Below are 23,383 nucleotides of genomic sequence, written 5' to 3'. Positions count from 1 at the left end.
CATGATATGTGTCTGAAGCAGGGTTGAAGAAAATAATCTGTTAAACAGTTTGTTGAGTCACACCCTGAGTGGTGATGGAAGGAACTCCCTGTGTTGAGGGTGGTCTCTCAATATACCGTTACAATACTCATGCATGCTGTCATTAATAGTGGGAATTTGTTTGGTGAATTTGACGGTACTGTTTCGAATGCTTCCATGTTAGTTCATAATATAATACAGAAATGCCAAGTACTTCTTGGGGTCCCACTGCTAGCCTCAGCTCACCCTCCTGCCTGCCTCAGGACAATCCTACCTGACTCTGAATGCACAAACAATCTGCATGCGATGACTGTGACCCACCTGCACCTGCTCTACACGCACCATCATGCTCTCCTCCGCTCCATCGTGGGTGTATTCCTTACTTTACCGTAGAATTCAAAACCATGTTTACATTTTTTTTCTAATTGTAATGCATAGTAGTGACTTATCAATATAGTTACAACAAATGTATAAATATTTCTGCTTGAAGGTTGAGTTTTCTACATTTTGACTTGTGTTGCACTTTTGCATGGTGATTTCTGCACAGAGTTCCTCCAGTGTTGTGAGCTACTGAACTTGGCTCGCGCTACCATATGTGCACTGAATGATCCTTCATTCACCATGTCTGAAACTCCCCCATAAGGAGTTGTGGGAGCTCAGCTACAGTGTATTAACCCTTTAATTACTCCCTTGAACAAAATGCAGGCTCACCATAATGCATCCTCCTGCAAACCCAGTCCCAGAAAAATGCAACTTCTCTTCATCGTTGAGTCGTTGCAATACAGCCTCTTGCTTACAGGGATTTAGAGGAGCGATGTGGAAAGAGTGGCGGAGCCGAAGATGGTTTGGAACAATCTGCTTTTATTATACGGTTAGTGATCTCTATACAAAATAATCCGTCTGTTTCATACAGTGATTCCAAAAAAAGGAACATTACACATTTTGGCTGTTTCTCTCATGCAGTCAATCATCAAGACAGTCTTTGAACGTCCTCTCAACTCATGTCCCTCTGCTCCCACCCATGCTGGCCATCTGGAAGCCCCCCATCTCTTCCTGTACCCAGGGAAGCTTCATACCGACGAAAAAGGCACAGGGCCTGCACCGCTACCAACCTAGGTACGCGCAAACAAATAGCGCCTCTGCTTCTACATTCATGAACCTAGAAAGAAACCAGCAGGAGAGCCGGAGCTCAGGGTCCCATTATGAACAGGAGGCTTGAGAGCAGCCGGTGCTCAGGGTCCCATTCTGAACAGGAGGCTTGAGAGCAGCCGCTCAGGGTCCCATTATGAACAAGAGGCTTGAGAGCAGCCACTCAGGGCGCCATTATGAACAACAGGCTTGGGAGCAGCCAGCGCTCAGGGTCCCATTATGAACAAGAGGCTTGAGAGCAGCCATAGTTCATGGTCCCATTCTGAACAGGAGGATTGAGAGCAGCCAGAGCTTAGGGTCCCATTATGAACAAGAGGCTTGAGAGCAGCCGGAGGTTAGGGTCCCATTATGAACAAGAGGCTTGAGAGCAGCCGGAGCTCATGGTCCCACTATGAACAGGAGGCTTGAGAGCAGCCATAGTTCAGGGTCCCATTCTGAACAGTAGGTGTGAGAGCAGCCGAAGCCCAGGGTCCCATTATGAACAAGATGCTTGAGAGCAGCCGGAGCTCATGGTCCCATTATGAACAGGAGGCTTGAGAGCAGCCGGTGCTCAGGGTCCCATTCTGAACAGGAGGCTTGAGAGCAGCCGCTCAGGGTCCCATTATGAACAAGAGGCTTGAGAGCAGCCACTCAGGGCGCCATTATGAACAACAGGCTTGGGAGCAGCCAGCGCTCAGGGTCCCATTATGAACAAGAGGCTTGAGAGCAGCCATAGTTCATGGTCCCATTCTGAACAGGAGGATTGAGAGCAGCCAGAGCTTAGGGTCCCATTATGAACAAGAGGCTTGAGAGCAGCCGGAGCTTAGGGTCCCATTATGAACAAGAGGCTTGAGAGCAGCCGGAGCTCATGGTCCCACTATGAACAGGAGGCTTGAGAGCAGCCATAGTTCAGGGTCCCATTCTGAACAGTAGGTGTGAGAGCAGCCGAAGCCCAGGGTCCCATTATGAACAAGATGCTTGAGAGCAGCCGGAGCTCATGGTCCCATTCTGAACAGGAGGATTGAGAGCAGCCAGAGCTTAGGGTCCCATTCTGAACAGGAGGCTTGAGAGCAGACATGGCACAGGGTCCTATTCTGAACATGCGGTCTGATGGCAGACAGGGCACAGGGTCTGATTCTCAACATTAGGGCCTGGAAGCAGAGACTCCTCCTAGCCGTAAATAGATGCTTCTTAATTACAGGGAATCTTCTTTGAAAATACAATAAAAACAAACAACCTTGTTACAAAGGGGCTTCGACAGAGGGACACCCAAATGACTACGATTCAGAGTCCTCCCCCCCAAAAAAGCACAGCCGCACACATTTCCTTTGTAGACCTGGGGAACAGTGGTCCTTCACTCAAGGACAAGTGAGGTAGTCTGGCCCTTGAGCTGCTATGAACCCAAAAACGTTAACAAAACCCAGTGCAGGTGACCCGTGTATGGGAAGGGTTGGGGCTATTTTCTGCTGCAAATGTGGATTTGTGGGCGGTCCTTCATCAGAAAGACAGCCTGGGTTCAGCGGAAGGAAAAAAGGCCACTTTCGTGTGTATGAAGCTTCCCTTCACACTATAAATAACACAATTAACAATGAAAAGGCAAATAAATACATAGATTCTTCTCTTATTTAAGTTAACAATGTTTTACACATATATGATATGAGGAACGTTAATATTTACAAATTGTCACAGAAGAGGCAAAAAAGAAAAATAAGACGGATGTGAGACTCTGCTGCGGATATGCGACTTTGTCATTAGTGCAAAGGGGGAACAGCACTCGGGGCTGGGGGCCACGTTTCGCAATGCACCGCAACCAGCACTCGAAAGGTGAGTGAAAAGAAGCAAGGGCAGGGGGTGGGGGGCTGCATATACCGGTGGGTCTGGTGGAAGGATGGCGAGTGATGCACACAGACACACACACCACGTGCCCCAGGGCCGCCAACAGGGGTCGTTCTGCACAAAAAGAATAATTGGTCATGTTATGCATTTTTTGCTGAATTATTGCTTAAATCAAAGTCTATTGTGGCTGGTCCAGATGTGGCCCCTTTTTAAAGCTCCCCTTGTTTGTAAGGGTGCCAAGGGGTGGCAGTGCCCCATACCCAGCTTCGGAACGTGGCCGCCCTACGCACCAGGACGGAGCAGGGAGGAAAAGGGGATGTTCAAGGAAGCACCGAAAAAACCTGAGAGGGGTCTATGAAAAAGGGAGCGGGCGAGCAGCTCTGCTGGGTGGGTGTCTCCCTGTAATCTTGTATAGTGGGGGCATGTACGTCACCGGCCACATAACAAACATAAATGAACAAACAGTTCCAAAAAAAACAACACATTTTGACTTCTTGTGCAAATAGTTTGAAGGTATATGTACATGTATGTGCAGAATTTGCGCCATCTCACATTTCCAGTCTAACTTCATCCTTCCCCAGAAATGCGCAGGTGTGATCAGCCCCACAGCAGCAAACATTTCTCAAACAATCCTAGCCTGCTAAGGAAGTCATGACAGAGCTGGCACTGCCACCTTGCGAAAGCCAGGCAAAGTTAATGCGGATGAGTGTATTAACGTTGCATTAGTATACTATAACGCTCTTAGACAAACGCCAGCCCTACTCTGTCACAGCTTGCTTAGGTTCCTGTTAGCACACCCTTACACTTAATGCAGTGCAGACTGGCTCAGAGATGCAGTTATGAAAAAAACAAAGCACTCGAAAGGGGGCACGATGTTTGAAATTTTAGCACACACAGTTATCTCGCTCAGGTTACTCCCCCAGAGCGTCCAAAGGCGGGTTTTGGTGACACTGAGAGCCGAGTCCCGGTCAAGGCAGGATACAGCGCAGCACCACCGTCTGGAGGGGCTTAAAAGAGGAATGTTACATTGGACCACAGAGTGTTGCATTTCATGTATGGGGGAGGCAAAGTGACATGCTGGGAAAAGGTCACGTCAGCACAGAGCTTGGACCATCGCTGCTGTCCTGCAACCAAGCACTGCTTACATGGCACACACAACATGCACATAGGATGTGAGTGAAGAGCTTTGAACCCGGTAGAAAGGTCAGTCTCTTCCACACAGCTCAGAAGCATTCCCAAGTAGAGGGACCTTTGCAAGTGGGACAGACAGGTCCATGATCACCTACAAAGCAGGCTACCCAGAACCCTGAGTTCGAAAACAAACCCTGGCCTAAGCACAGTGCAAACTCATATTTACCCAGGAGGCCATGTGTTTCAGCCTCGATGCCATGCCGACCCTTCAAAGCAGCCATGCCATGTGTTTGTGGGAGAAATGTTGGGCAGCATATGGACGGGCATTGCAGACGAGAGAGCAACATTCAGAGGGGATGTTTTATCGTCCCAGAACCTTAAGTAAAAGCGGATTGCAGGTCGTCAACAGGAGGTCCAGTCTCTGGTCGCAGACACAACACTTGGGATTTGCTTGGCTAGCGTGTCCCCTTCCTTCCTCTCTTCCGTCACTACTGATGTAAAGACACTTTCACAGAATAATACAAGCTAATACATACAAGCAGTCATTGTACTGGGGCACGGGCCACTTGCTGTGGACGCTGCACTTTCTGTCGCCCAACCAAAGCTACTTCAGGACTTAAGTACTGGGTGCCACAGTCTTGGCCTTTCCAAGTTCTTTCAGGGGAGTTCAAATCTGTGCATATTGTTAATGTTAGATATTTTACGTATCGAGCACTGTGATCCAGCATTAACAAAAAAGCAGCATGAAGGGTCCATCGGCTCCCCCACTCCCCCATATCACTACTGGAGGAAGGTCCCGCCTTTGGAAGGCACTGATGACCCAGGGCAGACATGAAGCACCTGAACCAAAGGAGATGGACGGGCTCTGCAAGCAGTGACTGCAACCCCAGGAGTAGCGACAAGGACAACCAATAGAGTTGAATGGACCCTGGGCACAGCAAGAAGAGCTTAGGAGTAGTGGCCCAGACCATACGAGCAGTGAGTAAACCTAGGAACCCGTCCCCTGGAGCAGGGGCAGCAGTGAAGGCCCCCAAACCTAGGGGCAGTCATCAGATTCCAAGAGCAGAGACGAAGACCGAGATATGGCGATCACCACTAGACATAGAAAACAGGACACAAGAGCAGAGACTAAGACCCCGGAGATGGGGACCAGTGTAAGAACAGGGAACAGACCAGCCGAGTAGCGACCAGAACCAGAAACCGTGACTAGTACACCCCAAGAAGGCACTGAGAACCCAGGGCAGCAACTCATAACTCTCAACTGTACTGCATTTGCAAGCGTCACTCACGGTGTAGTCGATTCAAACAAAAGGCATGCCCCACACCCATCCGTAGAATTCAATGGCCGTTTATCCATCCAGAAGAAACGCGTCTGATTTTACCAGCCCTGTCGACTCAAAAGGTTGAGAGATATGGTATAGGTACTGCTGCACAACACATTTTGACAATTGCGCAGAGCTTCCCAACATAATCCTTACACTGTGACCCCAACCCTTTCGAGACCTGTGTGTCAAAAAGTAACTGGGAGATTCTGGAATCATAGAAAGCCACTGGCTGATAGTGCCATCTGATAACATTGCAGGCTGATGCTGGAGTCTGACAACACGATTGGATGATACTGGAGAATGGTAAAGCCAATGGCAAATTCTGGAGACTTAGGCCCTCATTACGACCCAGGCGGTAAGGGGTTTACGGCAGCGTAAACAGCGCCGACCCTTACCGCCTGAGTACGAGGTCCCTTAGCGCCATGGCGGATTTAACACCTGCTTTTAGCAGGTGTTAAAATCCATGGCGCTAAGGGACCATGGAGTTAATTACGCCACCGTAATTTACGGTGGCGTAATTAACGCCTTCCCCACTCCCATTATGCCCTATGGGGCAAAAATGGGAATGGGGAAGGGTAAATGGGGATTGGGGACTTACCGCCCCGCCAAGGTCGGAATGGGGCGGTAAGTCCGCCAACCACCATGGCGTAAACGTAGTTTACGCCATGGTGGTAAAGTCACGGCCCAGGCGGTAATTTACCGCCTGGGTCGTAATGAGGGCCTTAGAAAGGCACTTTGGCCGATACCGGAGTCTGAACCACGACCAGCTGATACTGCAGACTGGCTGATACTGGAGTCTGATGAAGATACGGACTGACACGGGAGTCTGGTAACCTGACTGGTAGATATCAAGCCATTGGCTACTAGCATTGTCGGATAACATGACTTGCTGAAACTGGAATTTGATTAAGACAGTGACTGATACCAGTGTCTGATAAAGACACTCAGTGATAGACCTCAAGAGTATGAAAAGGCCACTGACTGACACAGGAATCTGATAAAAATGACTGACTGATATAGAAGTCTGATAAAGCCATTGTCCGACAGACCTCAGAGTCTGACAAAGCCACTAACTGACACCAGAGTATGATACCATAACAGGATAATACTGGAGTATGATCAAGCAATGGCTGACATTGGGGTCTGTCAACAGTGCCTGATAGTGGTGTAAGTAACTGGGAGATTCTAGACATCGGAGTCTGTCAACAGTGCCTGATAGTGGTGTAAGTAACTGGGAGATTCTAGAGTCTCAGTAAGGGACTGAATAATACTGGAGTATGATCAAGCCAATGGCTGACATCGGAGTCTGTCAACAGTGCCTGATAATGGTGTAAGTAACTGGGAGATTCTAGAGTCTCAGTAAGGGACTGGCTGATACTGGAGTATGATCAAGTCATTGGCCATTAGTGGACTTTGATATTGGGAGCTATGTTATGTCAACGATCCGTTGTAAGAGCGCAACAGCTGCCACCACGCTATGGCTCCCTTGTGGTATTTGAGAGAAGATCCCTATTGGGCTGTTTTGCAGCATTTTCACAGCATTTTGTAGGGGCGGCGGCGGCGTCGATTTAGGAACTAAATAAAACATTTATTTTAAGGATGTGGGGATGGAGGAAGGGTAGGAGTGCCTGTGAGTGGGTATAGGGGCTTGCCCCTCTTAACAAAAAGCTGTGTCCATGGACTGATACCGAGGTTGGATAATGCAACTGCATGATACTGGGGTCTGAAAAGGATCCTTGCTCGATACAGAATTCTGAGAAACTAGCCGGCTCCTGCCGATATCTCATGGTGTCCATGGTTCATATCTAGATACAGGTGTGTAATAATACCAGTGGGTGACGCCGAACTCTAATGACACCAATACTGATATGATGCCAGAGTTCAACAGTGCCACTGGCTGATAGTAGATGCTGATAATGCAATTGGCCGACACCATGGTCTGATAATGCCACTGGATGGTCATGGGATGATTCATGGGATATGGTACACGCAATTAACGAATGCATCGTTAGGTGCTACCGAAGCAGGCTAATGCAACAGGCTGATAATAGCGTCCGATATTAGAGTCTGTAATGGTACTGGCTAATATTGAAGTCTGAGTACAACTGTCTGACACTGGGGTACAACATTGCCGCTGACAATAACATTTGTAAGGAACTAAGTAAAGCAGCGTGCCAACCTCTGGGACCAGCCAATGGGTCTTGCAAGTGTTAATTTCAAGGTCTCCATCTAACGCTGCTCCAACACAAACTGGGACCAACCTTCAGGCCAAAATCACATGGCAAAACCACCCGAAAGGGAACACACTGTAGACACACCCGTAGCTTCTGTTCCATGTCTCAGTCATGCAATGCCACATCTCTTCACAGCACTGCCGCTTCTTCCCCATCCCTCGTCACCCCTGCCCTTCGCTCTCTCACACGGCTTCTCACACGTGATGCATTCTCGGTCACATCGCTTTTACATTGTCTTAAAGAATAAAGTGTCAGTTGCCCAACTTGTCAGGGCTTCAGACTCCACTCCCACGTTCTCTTAAGTGTGCCTCATTCCAGATTTTCTGTGATCTGTATGTTCTGTGTGTAACATTTCTTACATATGCAGGTCTGACTGTCTTGCATGTTATACCGGCTGAAAGCAGGATCCCTGGGGAGTCCAGGATTTGTGAGGCCGAAGGGCCCCTCTGTACACCTCAGTGGTCCAAGGTGGGCCGGACCCCCACTCAGGAGCTAAATACTGTCTTCGTCTGTAGCTTTGCTGCCCACAGGTTCTTTCCTGGAAAGAGATTTGGAGAAGGGGTGGTCAAGTCCAACCAACCCCTTGGACACTTCTACCAAGACCTACACAACAACCCATGGCTTCAGGCAGGCCAGGGGAGGGTCAGATGCTCATGTCCGAGACGCCTGCTATCGAACCATAAAATGAGGACTCGCGTCTCCCTCGCTTCCATTGAGGTACCTTCTTCCAAAAAGAAAATATGGAACAGTTCTAAATCTGCATCAACAGGAAGCAGCTCGACTGATTAAAGGAACATGGGTTTGGGGCAGGCCTAAGGTGAATGGGTCCTTCTGTAACTGGCCCATGTGTGCCTCCCTTGCCACACCAGTGCCATCTCTGCATTGTCTTGTCTGCCCCTGACACTCTGGGCAGTCAGAATGCACGGTCCATTCAGATCAATGAGTCAATTCCTCCCAGTTTTTCTCCCTGTTTAGACATTGGCTTGTGTTCTTTCTTTTGCCCTTCCACGCACGCTCCAGAGCGAGCCCACAGTGGTTTCTCTTTGTCCAGGGCGGGCAAGTGGCGCTATGCTAGGGAGTATATGGCGTTCACTGGGGAGGTGGCCTCAGAGCTCTCGTTGCCCTCTGTCTCATCCTTGTCTTTCTTGACCGTGTATTGACCGATGAAGGAGCCATCCTCGTTGAACTGCCCGTCGCCACCCTCGCCATAGTCCACCAGGCTGTCGTCGCTTTCTTGCTGCTTGATGGTACCATCCAGTGAGGTCTGGCTGCCCTGTAGTGGTTTGTTGTCTTCATCACTGTGTGGGAAGGAAGAACACACACCCAGTCAGAACCCAACATTTCAGCAGTTAGTGTGAAGCCATACAAAGCAGCAGCAAAACCAACCTTTATGCCAACATTGAAGACACGCCAGAGACTTTTCTTACTAGGCAGACATGCCAGAGACTCTTCTTACTAGGCAGACATGCCAGATACTCTTCTTACTACTAGGCAGACATGTCAGAGACTCTTCTTACTAGGAAGACATGCCAGATACTCTTCTTACCAGACACACATGCCAGAGACTCTTCTTACTAGGCACACATGCCAGAGACTCTTCTTACTAGGAAGGCATGCCAGATACTCTTCTTACTATGAAGGCATGCCAGTTACTCTTCTTACTAGGAAGACATGCCAGAGACTCTTCTTACTAGGAAGGCATGCCAGATACTCTTCTTACTAGGAAGGCATGCCAGTTACTCTTCTTACTAGGAAGACATGCCAGAGACTCTTCTTACTAGGAAGACATGCCAGAGACTCTTCTTACTAGGAATACATGCCAGAGACTCTTCTTACTAGGAAGACATGCCAGAGACACTTCTTACTAGGAAGACATGCCAGAGACTCTTCTTACTAGGAAGACATGCCAGAGACTCTTCTTACTAGGCAGACATGCCAGATACTCTTCTTACTAGGCAGACATGCCAGAGACTCTTCTTACTAGGCAGACATGCCAGATACTCTTCTTACTAGGAAGACGTGCCAGATACTCTTCTTACTAGGAAGACATGCCAGAGACTCTTCTTACTAGGCAGACATGCCAGATACTCTTCTTACTAGGCAGACATGCCAGAGACTCTTCTTACTAGGCAGACATGCCAGATACTCTTCTTACTAGGCAGACATGCCAGATACTCTTCTTACTAGGAAGACATGCCAGAGACTCTTCTTACTAGGCAGACATGCCAGATACTCTTCTTACTAAGAAGACATGCCAGAGACTCTTCTTACTAAGCAGACATGCCAGATACTCTTCTTACTAGGCAGACATGCCAGAGACTCTTCTTACTAGGCACACATGCCAGAGCCTCTTCTTACTAGGCACGCATGCCAGAGACTCTTCTTACTAGGCAGGCATGCCAGAGACTCTTCTTACTAGGCAGACATACCAGAGACCCTTCTTACTAGGCAGACATGCCGGAGACTATTCTTACTGGGCAGACATGCCAGAGACTCTTCTTAGTAGGCAGACACGCCAGAGACTCTTCTTAGTAGGCAAACACGCCAGAAACTCTTCTTACTAGGCAGACATGCCAGATAGTCTTCTTACTAGGCAGACACGCCAGAGACTCTTCTTACTAGGCACACATGCCAGAGACTCTTCTTACTAGGCACACATGCCAGAGACTCTTCTTACTAGGCAGGCATGCCAGAGACTCTTCTTACTAGGCAGACATGCCAGAGACTATTCTTACTGGGCAGACATGCTAGAGACTCTTCTTAGTAGGCAGACACGCCAGAGACTCTTCTTAGTAGGCAGACACGCCAGAGACTCTTCTTACTAGGCAGACATGCCAGAGGCTCTTCTTACTAGGCAGGCATGCCAGAGACTCTTCTTACTAGGCAGGCATGCCAGAGACCCTTCTTACTAGGCAGACATGCCAGAGACTATTCTTACTAGGCAGACATGCCAGAGACTCTTCTTACTAGGCAGACATGCCAGAGACTCTTCTTACTAGGAATGCCAGAGACTCTTCTTACTAGGAGACATGCCAGACTCTTCTTACGAAGCAGACATTCCAGAGACTCTTCTTAGTAGGCAGACATGCCAGAGACTCTTCTTACTAGGTAGTCATGTCAGAGACTCTTCTTGCTAGGCACACATGCCAGAGACTCTTCTTACTAGGCAGACACACCAGAGACTCTTCTTACTAGGCAGACACGCCAGAGACTCTTCTCACTAGGCAGACATGCCAGAGACTCTTCTTACTAGGCAGACATGCCAGAGACTCTTCTCACTAGGCAGACATACCAGAGACTCTCCTTACTAGGCAGACATGCTAGAGACTCTTCCCACTAGGCAGACATGACAGAGACTCTTCTCACTAGGCAGACATACCAGAGACTCTTCTTACTAGGCAGACATGCCAGAGACTCTTCTTACTAGGCAGACATGCCAGACTCTTCTTACTAAGCAGACATTCCAGAGACTCCTCTTAGTAGGCAGACATGCCAGAGACTCTTCTTAGTAGGCAGATACGCCAGAGACTCTTCTTACTCGGCAGACATGCCAGAGACTCTTCTTACTAGGCAGACATGCCAGAGACTCTTCTTGCTAGGCAGACACGCCAGAGACTCTTCTTGCTAGGCAGACACGCCAGAGACTCTTCTTACTAGGCAGACATGCCAGAGACTCTTCTTACTAGGCACGCATGCCAGAGACTCTTCTTACTAGGCACACATGCCAGAGACTCTTCTTACTAGGCAGGCATGCCAGAGACTCTTCCTACTAGGCAGGCATGCCAGAGACTCTTCTTACTAGGCAGACATGCCAGAGACCCTTCTTACTAGGCAGACATGCCGGAGACTATTCTTACTGGGCAGACATGCCAGAGACTCTTCTTAGTAGGCAGACACGCCAGAGACTCTTCTTAGTAGGCAGACACGCCAGAGTCTCTTCTTAGTAGGCAGACACGCCAGAGAATCTTCTTACTAGGCAGACATGCCAGAGGCTCTTCTTACTAGGCAGGCATGCCAGAGACTCTTTTTACTAGGCAGACATGCCAGAGACTATTTTTACTAGGCAGACATGCCAGAGACTCTTCTTACTAGGCAGACATGCCAGAGACTCTTCTTACTAGGCAGGCATGCCAGAGACTCTTCTTACTAGGAGACATGCCAGACTCTTCTTACTAAGCAGACATTCCAGAGACTCTTCTTAGTAGGCAGACATGCCAGAGACTCTTCTTACTAGGCAGACATGTCAGAGACTCTTCTTGCTAGGCACACATGCCAGAGACTCTTCTTACTAGGCAGACACACCAGAGACTCTTCTTACTAGGCAGACATGCCAGAGACTCTCCTTACTAGGCAGACATGCCAGAGACTCTTCTCACTAGGCAGACATACCAGAGACTCTCCTTACTAGGCAGACATGCTAGAGACTCTTCTCACTAGGCAGACATGCCAGAGACTCTTCTCACTAGGCAGACATACCAGAGACTCTTCTTACTAGGCAGACATGCCAGAGACTCTTCTTACTAGGCAGACATGCCAGACCCTTCTTACTAAGCAGACATTCCAGAGACTCCTCTTAGTAGGAAGACATGCCAGAGACTCTTCTTAGTAGGCAGACACGCCAGAGACTCTTCTTACTAGGCAGACATGCCAGAGACTCTTCTTACTAGGCAGACATGCCAGAGACTCTTCTTACTAGGCAGACATGTCAGAGACTCTTCTTGCTAGGCAGACACGCCAGAGACTCTTCTTACTAGGCAGACACGCCAGAGACTCTTCTTACTAGGCAGACATGCCAGAGAAGGCGGCTGCATTTTCCCCAACACAGATGAATTCGAAACACATATCAACAGAGTTTTTAAACTATCTAAATCTGTTTATGGTTTATGTCTCACTCATTGTAAAGGGACCCACATAGAGTTGCATTTATGAACATGTTTGAAGTGTCCTGTTGGGGGTCCCCTTCTCAGGAGCTTCACAGCCTTCTCTACAGCAAGTGCCTTGGAGCTTCAACCTACAGAAGTGTTACTTACTTGTAATGTTTCCCGGTATACCTGCCCTTCTGCACCTCACCCATTGCCAATGAATTGGAGAATAACCCTGTTGCTGAAGCTGGGAGAGCACTGTGTCGGTAACAGCAGCTCTCCTGGTGTGGCGAACCTTTCTCTATGTCCCCTCTCATGACGCTTCACCCAGGGCCTTGATTGAGGGCAGGAACACACACAAGAGCTGGGAACCCCAGAAGGGTGCAGTCATGGGGTGGGGAAGTTCCTAGCCTGTAACCATGCTTCTCTAGCACAAGTGAGCGTTTGAACCATTGTGTACAGGCCCATCAACCCTTTGAGTTGCCAAGGAGGGTGAAACATGAGGATTTAGTTCATGTGGTCAGTAACTCCATTGACGCCTATGAACGTGCAAGGACCACAGAGACCACGTTCACAATTTGCGGATATTTAAAAACTGCAGCCAAAGAATGTTGCCAGATCACTACCACAAACCCCCCCCCCCACCCACCATGCTGGCTACAGAGTAAGGAATGCCATTTCTTGGGCTCTGATTGCTGCCTTGCCTCAGATGCAAAGGAAAGGGACAAGGTAAAGAGGGTCGGAATATGTCGGGGCTGCGTGTGACAAAGGGCGCTGCTAATACGAACATGTCAGGGCTGCGTGTGACAAAGGGCACTGCTAATAGGAACATGTCGGGGCTGCGTGTGACAAAGGGCGCTGCTAATAGGAATATGCCGGGGCTGCGTTTGACAAAGGGCGCTGCCAATAGGAATATGCCGGGGCTGCATGTGACAAAGGGCGCTGCTGATTGGAATATGCCGGGGCTGCATGTGACAAAGGGCGCTGCTGATTGGAATATGCCGAGGCTGGATGTGACAAAGGGTGCTGCTGATTGGAATATGTTGGGCTGCCTGTGACAAAGGGTGCTCCTAATAGGAATATGTTGGGCTGCCTGTGACAAAGAGCGCTGCTAATAGGAATATGTTGGGCTGCCTGTGACAAAGGGCACTGCTAATAGGAATATGTTGGGCTGCCTGTGACAAAGGGTGCTGCTGATTGGAATATGCCGGGGCTGGATGTGACAAAGGGTGCAGCTAATAGGAATATGCCGGGGCTGGATGTGACAAAGGGTGCTGCTTATTGGAATATGCTGGGGATGGATGTGACAAAGGGCACTGCTAATAGGAATATGTCGGGCTGCATGTGACAAAGGGTGCTCCTAATAGGAATATGTTGGGCTGCCTGTGACAAAGGGCGCTGCTAATAGGAATATGCCGGGCCTTGATGTGACAAAGGGCGCTGCTGATTGGAATATGTTGGGCTGCCTGTGACAAAGGGCGCTGCTAATAGGAATATGTTGGGCTGCCTGTGACAAAGGGTGCTGCTGATTGGAATATGCCGGGGCTGGATGTGACAAAGGGCGTTGCTGATTGTAATATGTCGGGGCTGGATGTGACAAAGGGCGCTGCTGATTGGAATATGTTGGGCTGCCTGTGACAAAGGGCACTGCTGATTGGAATATGCCGGGGCTGCATGTGACAAAGGGCGCTGCTGATTGGAATATGCTGTGGCTGGATGTGACAAAGGGCGCTGCTGATTGGAATATGCCAGGGCTGTATGTGACAAAGGGCGATGCTGATTGGAATATGCCGGGGCTGGATGTGACAAAGGGCGCTGCTGATTGGAATATGTCAGGGCTGAATGTGACAAAGGGTGCTGCTGATTGGAATATGTCGGGGCTGCCTGTGACAAAGGGCACTGCTGATCGGAATATGCCGGGGTTGGATGTGACAAATGGCGCTGCTGATTGGAATATGTCGGGGCTGGATGTGACAAAGGGTGTTGCTAATAGGAATATGTTGGGATGCCTGTGACAAAGGGCACTGCTGATTGGAATATGCCGGGGCTGGATGTGACAAAGGGCGCTGCTGATTGGAACATGTCGGGGCTGGATGTGACAAAGGGCGCTGCTAATAGGAATATGCCAGGGCTGGATGTGACAAAGGGCGTTGCTGATTGGAATATGCCGGGGCTGGATGTGACAAAGGGCGCTGCTGATTGGAATATGTCGGGGCTGGTTGTGACAAAGGGTGCTGCTGATTGGAATATGTCGGGGCTGCCTGTGACAAAGGGCACTGCTGATCGGAATATGCTGGGGTTGGATGTGACAAATGGCTCTGCTGATTGGAATATGTCGGGGCTGGATGTGACAAAGGGTGTTGCTAATAGGAATATTTTGGGATGCCTGTGACAAAGGGCACTGCTGATTGGAATATGCCGGGGCTGGATGTGACAAAGGGCACTGCTGATTGGAATATGTCGGGGCTGGATGTGACAAAGGGCGCTGCTAATAGGAATATGCCAGGGCTGGATGTGACAAAGGGCGCTGCTGAATGGAATATGTTGGGCTGCCTGTGACTAAGGGCGCTGCTAATAGGAATATGTTGGGCTGCCTGTGACAAAGAGCGCTGCTAATAGGAATATGTTGGGCTGCCTGTGACAAAGGGCGCTGCTGATTGGAATATGTCTGGGCTGGATGTGACAAGGGGTGCTGCTAATTGGAATATGCCAGGGCTGGATGTGACAAAAGGCGCTGCTGATTGGAATATGTTGGGCTGCCCGTGACAAAGGGTGCTGCTAATAAGAATATGTTGGGCTGCCTGTGACAAAGGGTGCTCCTAATAGGAATATGTTGGGCTGCCTGTGACAAAGAGCGCTGCTAATAGGAATATGTTGGGCTGCCTGTGACAAAGGGCACTGCTAATAGGAATATGTTGGGCTGCCTGTGACAAAGGGTGCTGCTGATTGGAATATGCCGGGGCTGGATGTGACAAAGGGTGCAGCTAATAGGAATATGCCGGGGCTGGATGTGACAAAGGGTGCTGCTTATTGGAATATGCTGGGGATGGATGTGACAAAGGGCACTGCTAATAGGAATATGTCGGGCTGCATGTGACAAAGGGTGCTCCTAATAGGAATATGTTGGGCTGCCTGTGACAAAGGGCGCTGCTAATAGGAATATGCCGGGCCTTGATGTGACAAAGGGCGCTGCTGATTGGAATATGTTGGGCTGCCTGTGACAAAGGGCGCTGCTAATAGGAATATGTTGGGCTGCCTGTGACAAAGGGTGCTGCTGATTGGAATATGCCGGGGCTGGATGTGACAAAGGGCGTTGCTGATTGTAATATGTCGGGGCTGGATGTGACAAAGGGCGCTGCTGATTGGAATATGTTGGGCTGCCTGTGACAAAGGGCACTGCTGATTGGAATATGCCGGGGCTGCATGTGACAAAGGGCGCTGCTGATTGGAATATGCTGTGGCTGGATGTGACAAAGGGCGCTGCTGATTGGAATATGCCAGGGCTGTATGTGACAAAGGGCGATGCTGATTGGAATATGCCGGGGCTGGATGTGACAAAGGGCGCTGCTGATTGGAATATGTCAGGGCTGAATGTGACAAAGGGTGCTGCTGATTGGAATATGTCGGGGCTGCCTGTGACAAAGGGCACTGCTGATCGGAATATGCCGGGGTTGGATGTGACAAATGGCGCTGCTGATTGGAATATGTCGGGGCTGGATGTGACAAAGGGTGTTGCTAATAGGAATATGTTGGGATGCCTGTGACAAAGGGCACTGCTGATTGGAATATGCCGGGGCTGGATGTGACAAAGGGCGCTGCTGATTGGAACATGTCGGGGCTGGATGTGACAAAGGGCGCTGCTAATAGGAATATGCCAGGGCTGGATGTGACAAAGGGAGCTGCTGAATGGAATATGTTGGGTTGCCTGTGACAAAGGGCGCTCCTAATAGGAATATGTTGGCCTGCCTTTGACAAAGGACGCTGCTGATTGGAATATGCCGGGGCTGGATGTGATAAAGGGCGCTGCTAATATGAATATGCCGGGCCTGGATGTGACAAAAGGCGCTGGTGATTGGAATATGTTGGGCTGCCTGTGACAAAGAGCGCTGCTAATAGGAATATGTTGGGCTGCCTGTGACAAAGGGTGTTGCTAATAGCAATATGTTGGGCTGCCTGTGACAAAGGGCGCTGCTGATTGGAATATGTCTGGGCTGGATGTGACAAGGGGTGCTCCTAATAGGAATATGCCGGGGCTGGATGTGACAAAGGGCGCTGCTGATTGGAATATGTTGGGCTGCCTGTGACAAAGGGCGCTGCTAATAGGAATATGTTGGGCTGCCTGTGACAAAGGGTGCTGCTGATTGGAATATGCCGGGGCTGGATGTGACAAAGGGCGCAGCTAATAGGAATATGTCGGGGCTGGATGTGCCAAAGGGCGCTGCTGATTGGAATATGCCAGGGCTGCATGTGACAAAGGGCGTTGTTGATTGGAATATGTCAGGGCTGGATGTGACAAAGGGCGCTGCTGATTGGAATATGTTGGGCTGCATGTGACAAAGGGCGCTGCTGATTGGAATATGCCGGGCCTGGATGTGACAAAGGGCGCTGGTGATTGGAATATGTTGGGCTGCCTGTGACAAAGGGCGCTGCTAATAGGAATATGTTGGGCTGCCTGTGACAAAGAGCGCTGCTAATAGGAATATGTTGGGCTGCCTGTGACAAAGGGCGCTGCTAATAGGAATATGTTGGGCTGCCTGTGACAAAGGGCACTGCTGATTGGAATATGCCGGGGCTGGATGTGACAAAGGGCGTCGCTGATTGGAATATGTTGGGCTGCCTGTGACAAAGGGCGCTGCTAATAGGAATATGTTCGGCTGCCTGTGACAAAGGGTGCTGCTGATTGGAATATGCCGGGGCTGGGTGTGACAAAGGGCACTGCTAATAGGAATATGTCGGGCTGCATGTGACAAAGGGCGCTCCTAATAGGAATATATTGGGCTGCCTGTGACAAAGGGCGCTGCTAATTGGAATATGTCGCGGCTGCGTGTGACAAAGGGCGCCGCTAATAGGAATATGCCGGGCCTGGATGTGACAAAGGGCGCTGCTGATTGGAATATGTTGGGCTGCCTGTGACAAAGGGCGCTGCTGATTGGAATATGTCGGGGCTGGATGTGGCAAAGGGCGCTGCTAATAGGAATATGTCGGGGCTGCCTGTGGCAAAGGGCGCTGCTGATTAGAATATGTCGGGGCTGCCTGTGACAAAGGGCACTGCTGATCGGAATATGCCGGGGTTGGATGTGACAAATGGCGCTGCTGATTGGAATATGTCGGGGCTGGATGTGACAAAGGGTGTTGCTAATAGGAATATGTTGGGATGCCTGTGACAAAGGGCACTGCTGATTGGAATATGCCAGGGCTGGATGTGACAAAGGGCGCTGCTGATTGGAATATGTCGGGGCTGGATGTGACAAAGGGCGCTGCTAATAGGAATATGCCAGGGCTGGATGTGACAAAGGACGCTGCTGAATGGAATATGTTGGGCTGCCTGTGACAAAGGGCGCTCCTAATAGGAATATGTTGGCCTGCCTTTGACAAAGGGCGCTGCTGATTGGAATATGCCGGGGCTGGATGTGATAAAGGGCGCTGCTAATTTGAATATGCTGGGCCTGGGTGTGACAAAGGGCGCTGGTGATTGGAATATGTTGGGCTGCCTGTGACAAAGGGCGCTGCTAATAGGAATATGTTGGGCTGCCTGCGACAAAGAGCGCTGCTAATAGGAATATGTTGGGCTGCCTGTGACAAAGGGCGCTGCTAATAGGAATATGTTGGGCTGCCTGTGACAAAGGGCACTACTGATTGGAATATGCCGGGGCTGGATGTGACAAAGGGCGCAGCTGATTGGAATATGTTGGGCTGCCTGTGACAAAGGGCGCTGCTAATAGGAATATGTTGGGCTGCCTGTGACAAAGGGCACTGCTAATAGGAATATGTTAGGCTGCCTGTGACAAAGGTCGCTGCTAATAGGAATATGTTGGGCTGCCTGTGACAAAGGGCACTGCTGATTGGAATATGCTGAGGCTGGATGTGACAAAGGGCGCTGCTGATTGGAATATGTCTGGGCTGGATGTGACAAGGGGCGCTGCTAATAGGAATATGCCGGGCCTGGATGTGACAAAGGGCGCTGCTAATAGGAATATGTCGGGGCAGCCTGTGACAAAGGGTGCTGCTGATTGGAATATGTCGGGGCTGGATGTGGCAAAGGGCGCTGCTGATTGGAATATGTTGGGCTTCCTGTGACAAAGGGCACTGCTGATTGGAATATGCCGGGGCTGCATGTGACAAAGGGCGCTGCTGATTAGAATATGCCGGGGCTGGATGTGACAAAGGGCGCTGCTGATTGGAATATGTCGGGGCTGGATGTGACAAAGGGTGCTGCTGATTGGAATATGTCAGGGCTGCCTGTGACAAAGGGCACTGCTGATTGGAATATGCCGGGGCTGCCTGTGACAAAGGGCGCTGCTGATTGGAATATGTCGGGGCTGGATGTGACAAAGGGTGTTGCTAATAGGAATATGTTGGGATGCCTGTGACAAAGGGCACTGCTGATTGGAATATGCCGGGGCTGGATGTGACAAAGGGCGCTGCTGATTGGAATATGTCGGGGCTGGATGTGACAAAGGGCGCTGCTAATAGGAATATGCCAGGGCTGGATGTGACAAAGGGCGCTGCTGATTAGAATATGTCTATCAGCTAACTCCTCTTCCAGGCTACGTCCCTACATATGGTGTGTCCCTGATACAAGGTATGGTGGCTTGATACATTCTAAACTGGGACCTAAACTTTTCCCCATTGTGAAGAAAGGCAAGTGTTCTCTCGCGGGGCTTACGCTGCTTCCCTGACTCGAGCTCTGATGGGCAGGCACTTTAAGAACTTAGTGACAAGCACTGAAGAAAACTCAACACAACAGAAATAAACGAGAGACTTTCCTGAAGCCCAGAAGGATCAACGCGAGGCAGGCACGAGACATTACAGCGCAACAAAGGGTTATTATTAGGGCAATTTAAAGGGTTAGGCCAAAACAATGAATTTGCAAAGTCAAACTTCCGTAAAAATGGCAGGACTCTTCTCGGTGCTTACAAGAGTTGAAGTATTTCACGTCCCTACCCCCTTGTGGCTAAATAATGTGCAGTTTCTCACAGCTCTGGGGGTTGCAAGTGTCCTTGCGCGTCTTTCTTGCCCACACTCGGTTTATTAAGGATCGCGGCTGCTTTCTCAGGGCAGGATGGCCTTAGTTGGGGGAAGGGAACTGGGCCAAGACTAAGGGGCTGATCTTCCTTGGATTCAGGAGGGATTGTGTGTGCATATCTCACCTGATAGACCCCTGGCATGGCCCTGTGGAGAGGGGCTGTGGCCCAGGAGGACTCGAGACCCGGGATCATGGCATGGATGGTGGCATCCGGCCCTATGACCACCTCATCCACGGCACACAGGCACAGGCTGGGGACCTTGTAACTGGCCCTACAGCCTAATCGCCCCTGAGGTAACTGAGGGATAGAGGAAGAGGAAGGTTTTCCTGACTGACTAGTGCACATATTCCCTTCTGAAATTAGATTGCTGTGGATGGGTCGGCCAGGATAAGGTGATCCCTTTGTGCACGCACCGTGTGTGCCCTACTGGGAAATATGGATGTCCATGCCCAGAGAAGCCATGAATAGAACAGGGCTTTCAGCCTCGACTACACGGAAGGTCTCGCTATCGCTTAGTCCAGGCTGATGGTAGTGAAAATCAAGACACACTGATTAATACTGGGACATACCTGGCCAGAAACGAGAGCACGCTCATAATGGGACAGTGTGCATCGGGACGTGCCAATGGGTCCAGTAGCACCATGGACTTTTCCACATCCCAAGGGGTTGAGACTGAACTTCCAATGGTATATTTGTGGCTCGTTGAGCTTTTCACTGAAGTTATTAATACTTATATAAACAGACAAGGGTCATTCCCAGTTGGGCGGTAAGGGTTTACGGGCACCGGTAAGGATGCCGGTGCCCGTAAACCCTTACCACCCTATTCCGAGGCCCCCTAGCAGGTCCCAGCCGGAACGGCTGGTCTGACCAGCCGTTCTTTACGGGACCCTTTAAGGGACCTTGGAGCTAATAACGGGCCTGCAATTTGCGGGCCCGTTATTAGCGCCTTCCCCATTCCCATTGAGCCCTATGGGGGCTCAAATGGGAATGAGGAATGGTTTACTGAATGGGGACTTACTGGGTCTTCCAAGGTCGGAATGACCCGGTAAATCCCCATTCAGCCAGACTGGACCCGGATTTGCAGGCAGCCATGGCGCTAATAGCGCCATGGCTCCCTCCAAACTCACAATGGGCCTCATTACGACCCAGGCGGTAAGTTACCGCCTGGGTCGTACCTTTACCACCATGGCGTAAACTACGTTTACGCCATGGTGGTTGGCGGACTTACCGCCCCATTCCGAGGTTGGCGGGGCGGTAAGTCCCCATTAACCCATTTACCCTTCCCCATTCCCATTTTTGCCCCATAGGGCATAATGGGAGTGGGGAAGGCGTTAATTACGCCACCGTAAATTACGGTGGCGTAATTAACAACATGGTCCCTTAGCGCCATGGATTTTAAAACCTGCTAAAAGCAGGTGTTAAATCCTCCATGGCGCTAAGGGACCTCGGAATCAGGCGGTAAGGGTTGGCGCTGTTTACGCCGCCGTAAACCCCTTACCGACTGGGTCGTAATGAGGCCCAATGACCCCCTGTACATTGTATGTATTCCTCCTATCATAGCTGCACGGACAACCAACACAATTTCTTAAAATCCCCTTCATTGGTTTCTTGGTCTTACGAAAATATGCATATATTGTTTCATAACTCTTGATATGGCTTGGCCGCTGATGCTCTTTAGTGCAAAGGACGGCGTGATGCAGTGTAAATCCATTTGTAAAATTACAAACATCTTGTGTTTGACCTTGCTGGTCGATTTGCTAAAAATAATAGATAAAGAGGGTTCAATGCATGGGCTTGCAAAGCCCGAGAGATTTCTTCCTCGGGAGGAAGCAAGGACCATGGTTTCACAAAGGACTTCAAAAGCCCATGCCTTACGCCATCCTGGCCTATTATTTTCAGTTTTAAGTCCAATAAACGGTTTCAAACCAATGTTTTTGAAAAAAGCACGAGTTTTAGTAGTTCCTTGCCCTCAACATTGCTTCTATCGTTATTTGTTATGTTTCATGTACTAAGTTGTTCAATTGTTCAGCGCTTTGGTGTAAAGCGCTATATAAACAAATAAATACAAATACAAAACATACATGTAGACTGCTGAAGCTACTAAAGACTGTCCCTAATGCAGAGACAGCGGAGTAGGCACAGACAGGCTGGACTGTCTGCCGCCTTTCTGGGAGGAGAGTTCTTCACAGCCCAGCAGGTCATACTGTCTAATCTGGGTAACTCCCCTTACTAGCTTGAGCAGAGACTTGAGGAAGAGGGGACATGCCACAGCAATCACTGTTCTATTTTACAGGGAAGGACTCTCCACTGGGAGGACTGCAGACGATGTTCACTTTCAATCATTGCACAAGGCTAAACAAACTTAATGCAACCACAGACCGGATGGAATTCATTACAATTACTGAGCCAATTGAAGTTGTTTTCCTTCCTGCTAATGCACCTTCGGAGCAGCCCAACACTATATTCATTCAAGATTACCCTGCTACAAGGCTAAGCAAGATGGCACAAAGCAGGTGGAGTCACTTGGGAAATCTCCCACAGCATTGTTACACATGCATTCCAAATGCCTGTTTTATCTTGGGATGTTCTTAGTAATTTGCAATGTTCTAAGTAATTGTGCCTTTAAGACTACAGTTGACTAAGCAACCCCGAAAAAATGGTGTTTGCTTGCCTAGGGAAGCAGTTAGAGAATCTATTATAAGGAATAACGTCACTTGCTACTTCTAGGAGAGAAAAAACAGGGTAAATCAGGGAAACGATTAACATACCAGCAGAGTCAGTTCTCCGTCACGTTTAATTCCCACTGAAGATGATCAACGTTAAAGGGTTCTCCTCAGAGGGGCCACCATGGCCATTAGCCTGCCACAACACTTATTTTAACCCTTTGTAATAAAGGAATATGTACGGATTTTGGATGGAGAATTAATTAGCACACTTACAAATAACAATCAAAAGGAGAAACATGTTTTCTAGTACCTTAAGGTCAACAATTCCCTTCGCAAACTGAAAAACAGCTTTCGGGCGCACCATTGGGGCATTAGAAGTCCCTGCTGTGAGGACTCAGAAATGTCTGCCGGACACAAAGATGTCATGTTCTTGGTTAAATACATGCATTAATTAAAAATTGGTTTTGACAATGCCTCTCGGGCCCCATTCTAAAGAGGAACCTCCCCACCTAACAACTAAACTACGGATCTGTCTGTGTCAGGATGTCAGTAACTGAAAATCTGTCCTTGTGTCCAAAATGTCCTATCCCGACACTCACACAACAAACAAAACACAAAGGCTGCAAGGAAGTGTCTTTAACTTGATGTTAGCACAAGGCAGTGCAGAACGAGTTTACTAATAAGATCACTGGCCACCAACAAGTCATCAAACCTCATCAGCTCAGTCTCAAGGAATCCAACGTGGACACTGAGGCACTCTGTACACCGGTTACTGCCACCACCAACCTGTCTCCAAGTTTCAATTCAAAGAGTGTGCCGAAGCAGAAATTCGTGCTTGTCCCATCGATCACCACGATTGTGGACATTTCCTTCAGGGATAGAATTGTTTCATCATCTCTTAAGGAGGCACTGATCACACAATTACTAAAGAAGAGT

The 23,383-nt window shown here is 49.4% G+C and overlaps 1 protein-coding gene across 14 annotated transcripts in view; it reads right to left on the bottom strand.

The window, feature by feature from the left end:
* Window positions 1–859: 859 nt before the first annotated feature.
* NFASC (neurofascin) overlaps window positions 860–23,383 on the bottom strand; it is a 687,691-nt gene continuing 665,167 nt past the window's right edge. For all 14 annotated transcript variants that reach the window (XM_069633119.1, XM_069633129.1, XM_069633127.1 and 11 more), the window contains one exon: window positions 860–8,970. In XM_069633119.1, coding sequence (XP_069489220.1) covers window positions 8,739–8,970 — 232 coding nt within the window. In that variant the 3' untranslated portion in view covers window positions 860–8,738. The remainder of the gene's footprint in view (window positions 8,971–23,383) is intronic.

The sequence above is a fragment of the Ambystoma mexicanum genome, chromosome 13 (assembly GCF_040938575.1).
Source record: "Ambystoma mexicanum isolate Mex_15411 chromosome 13, UKY_AmexF1_1, whole genome shotgun sequence".
Classification (NCBI taxonomy): domain Eukaryota; kingdom Metazoa; phylum Chordata; class Amphibia; order Caudata; family Ambystomatidae; genus Ambystoma; species Ambystoma mexicanum.
Note: the sequence above shows the minus strand (reverse complement) of the source record. Positions and strands in the feature narration are given on the sequence as shown.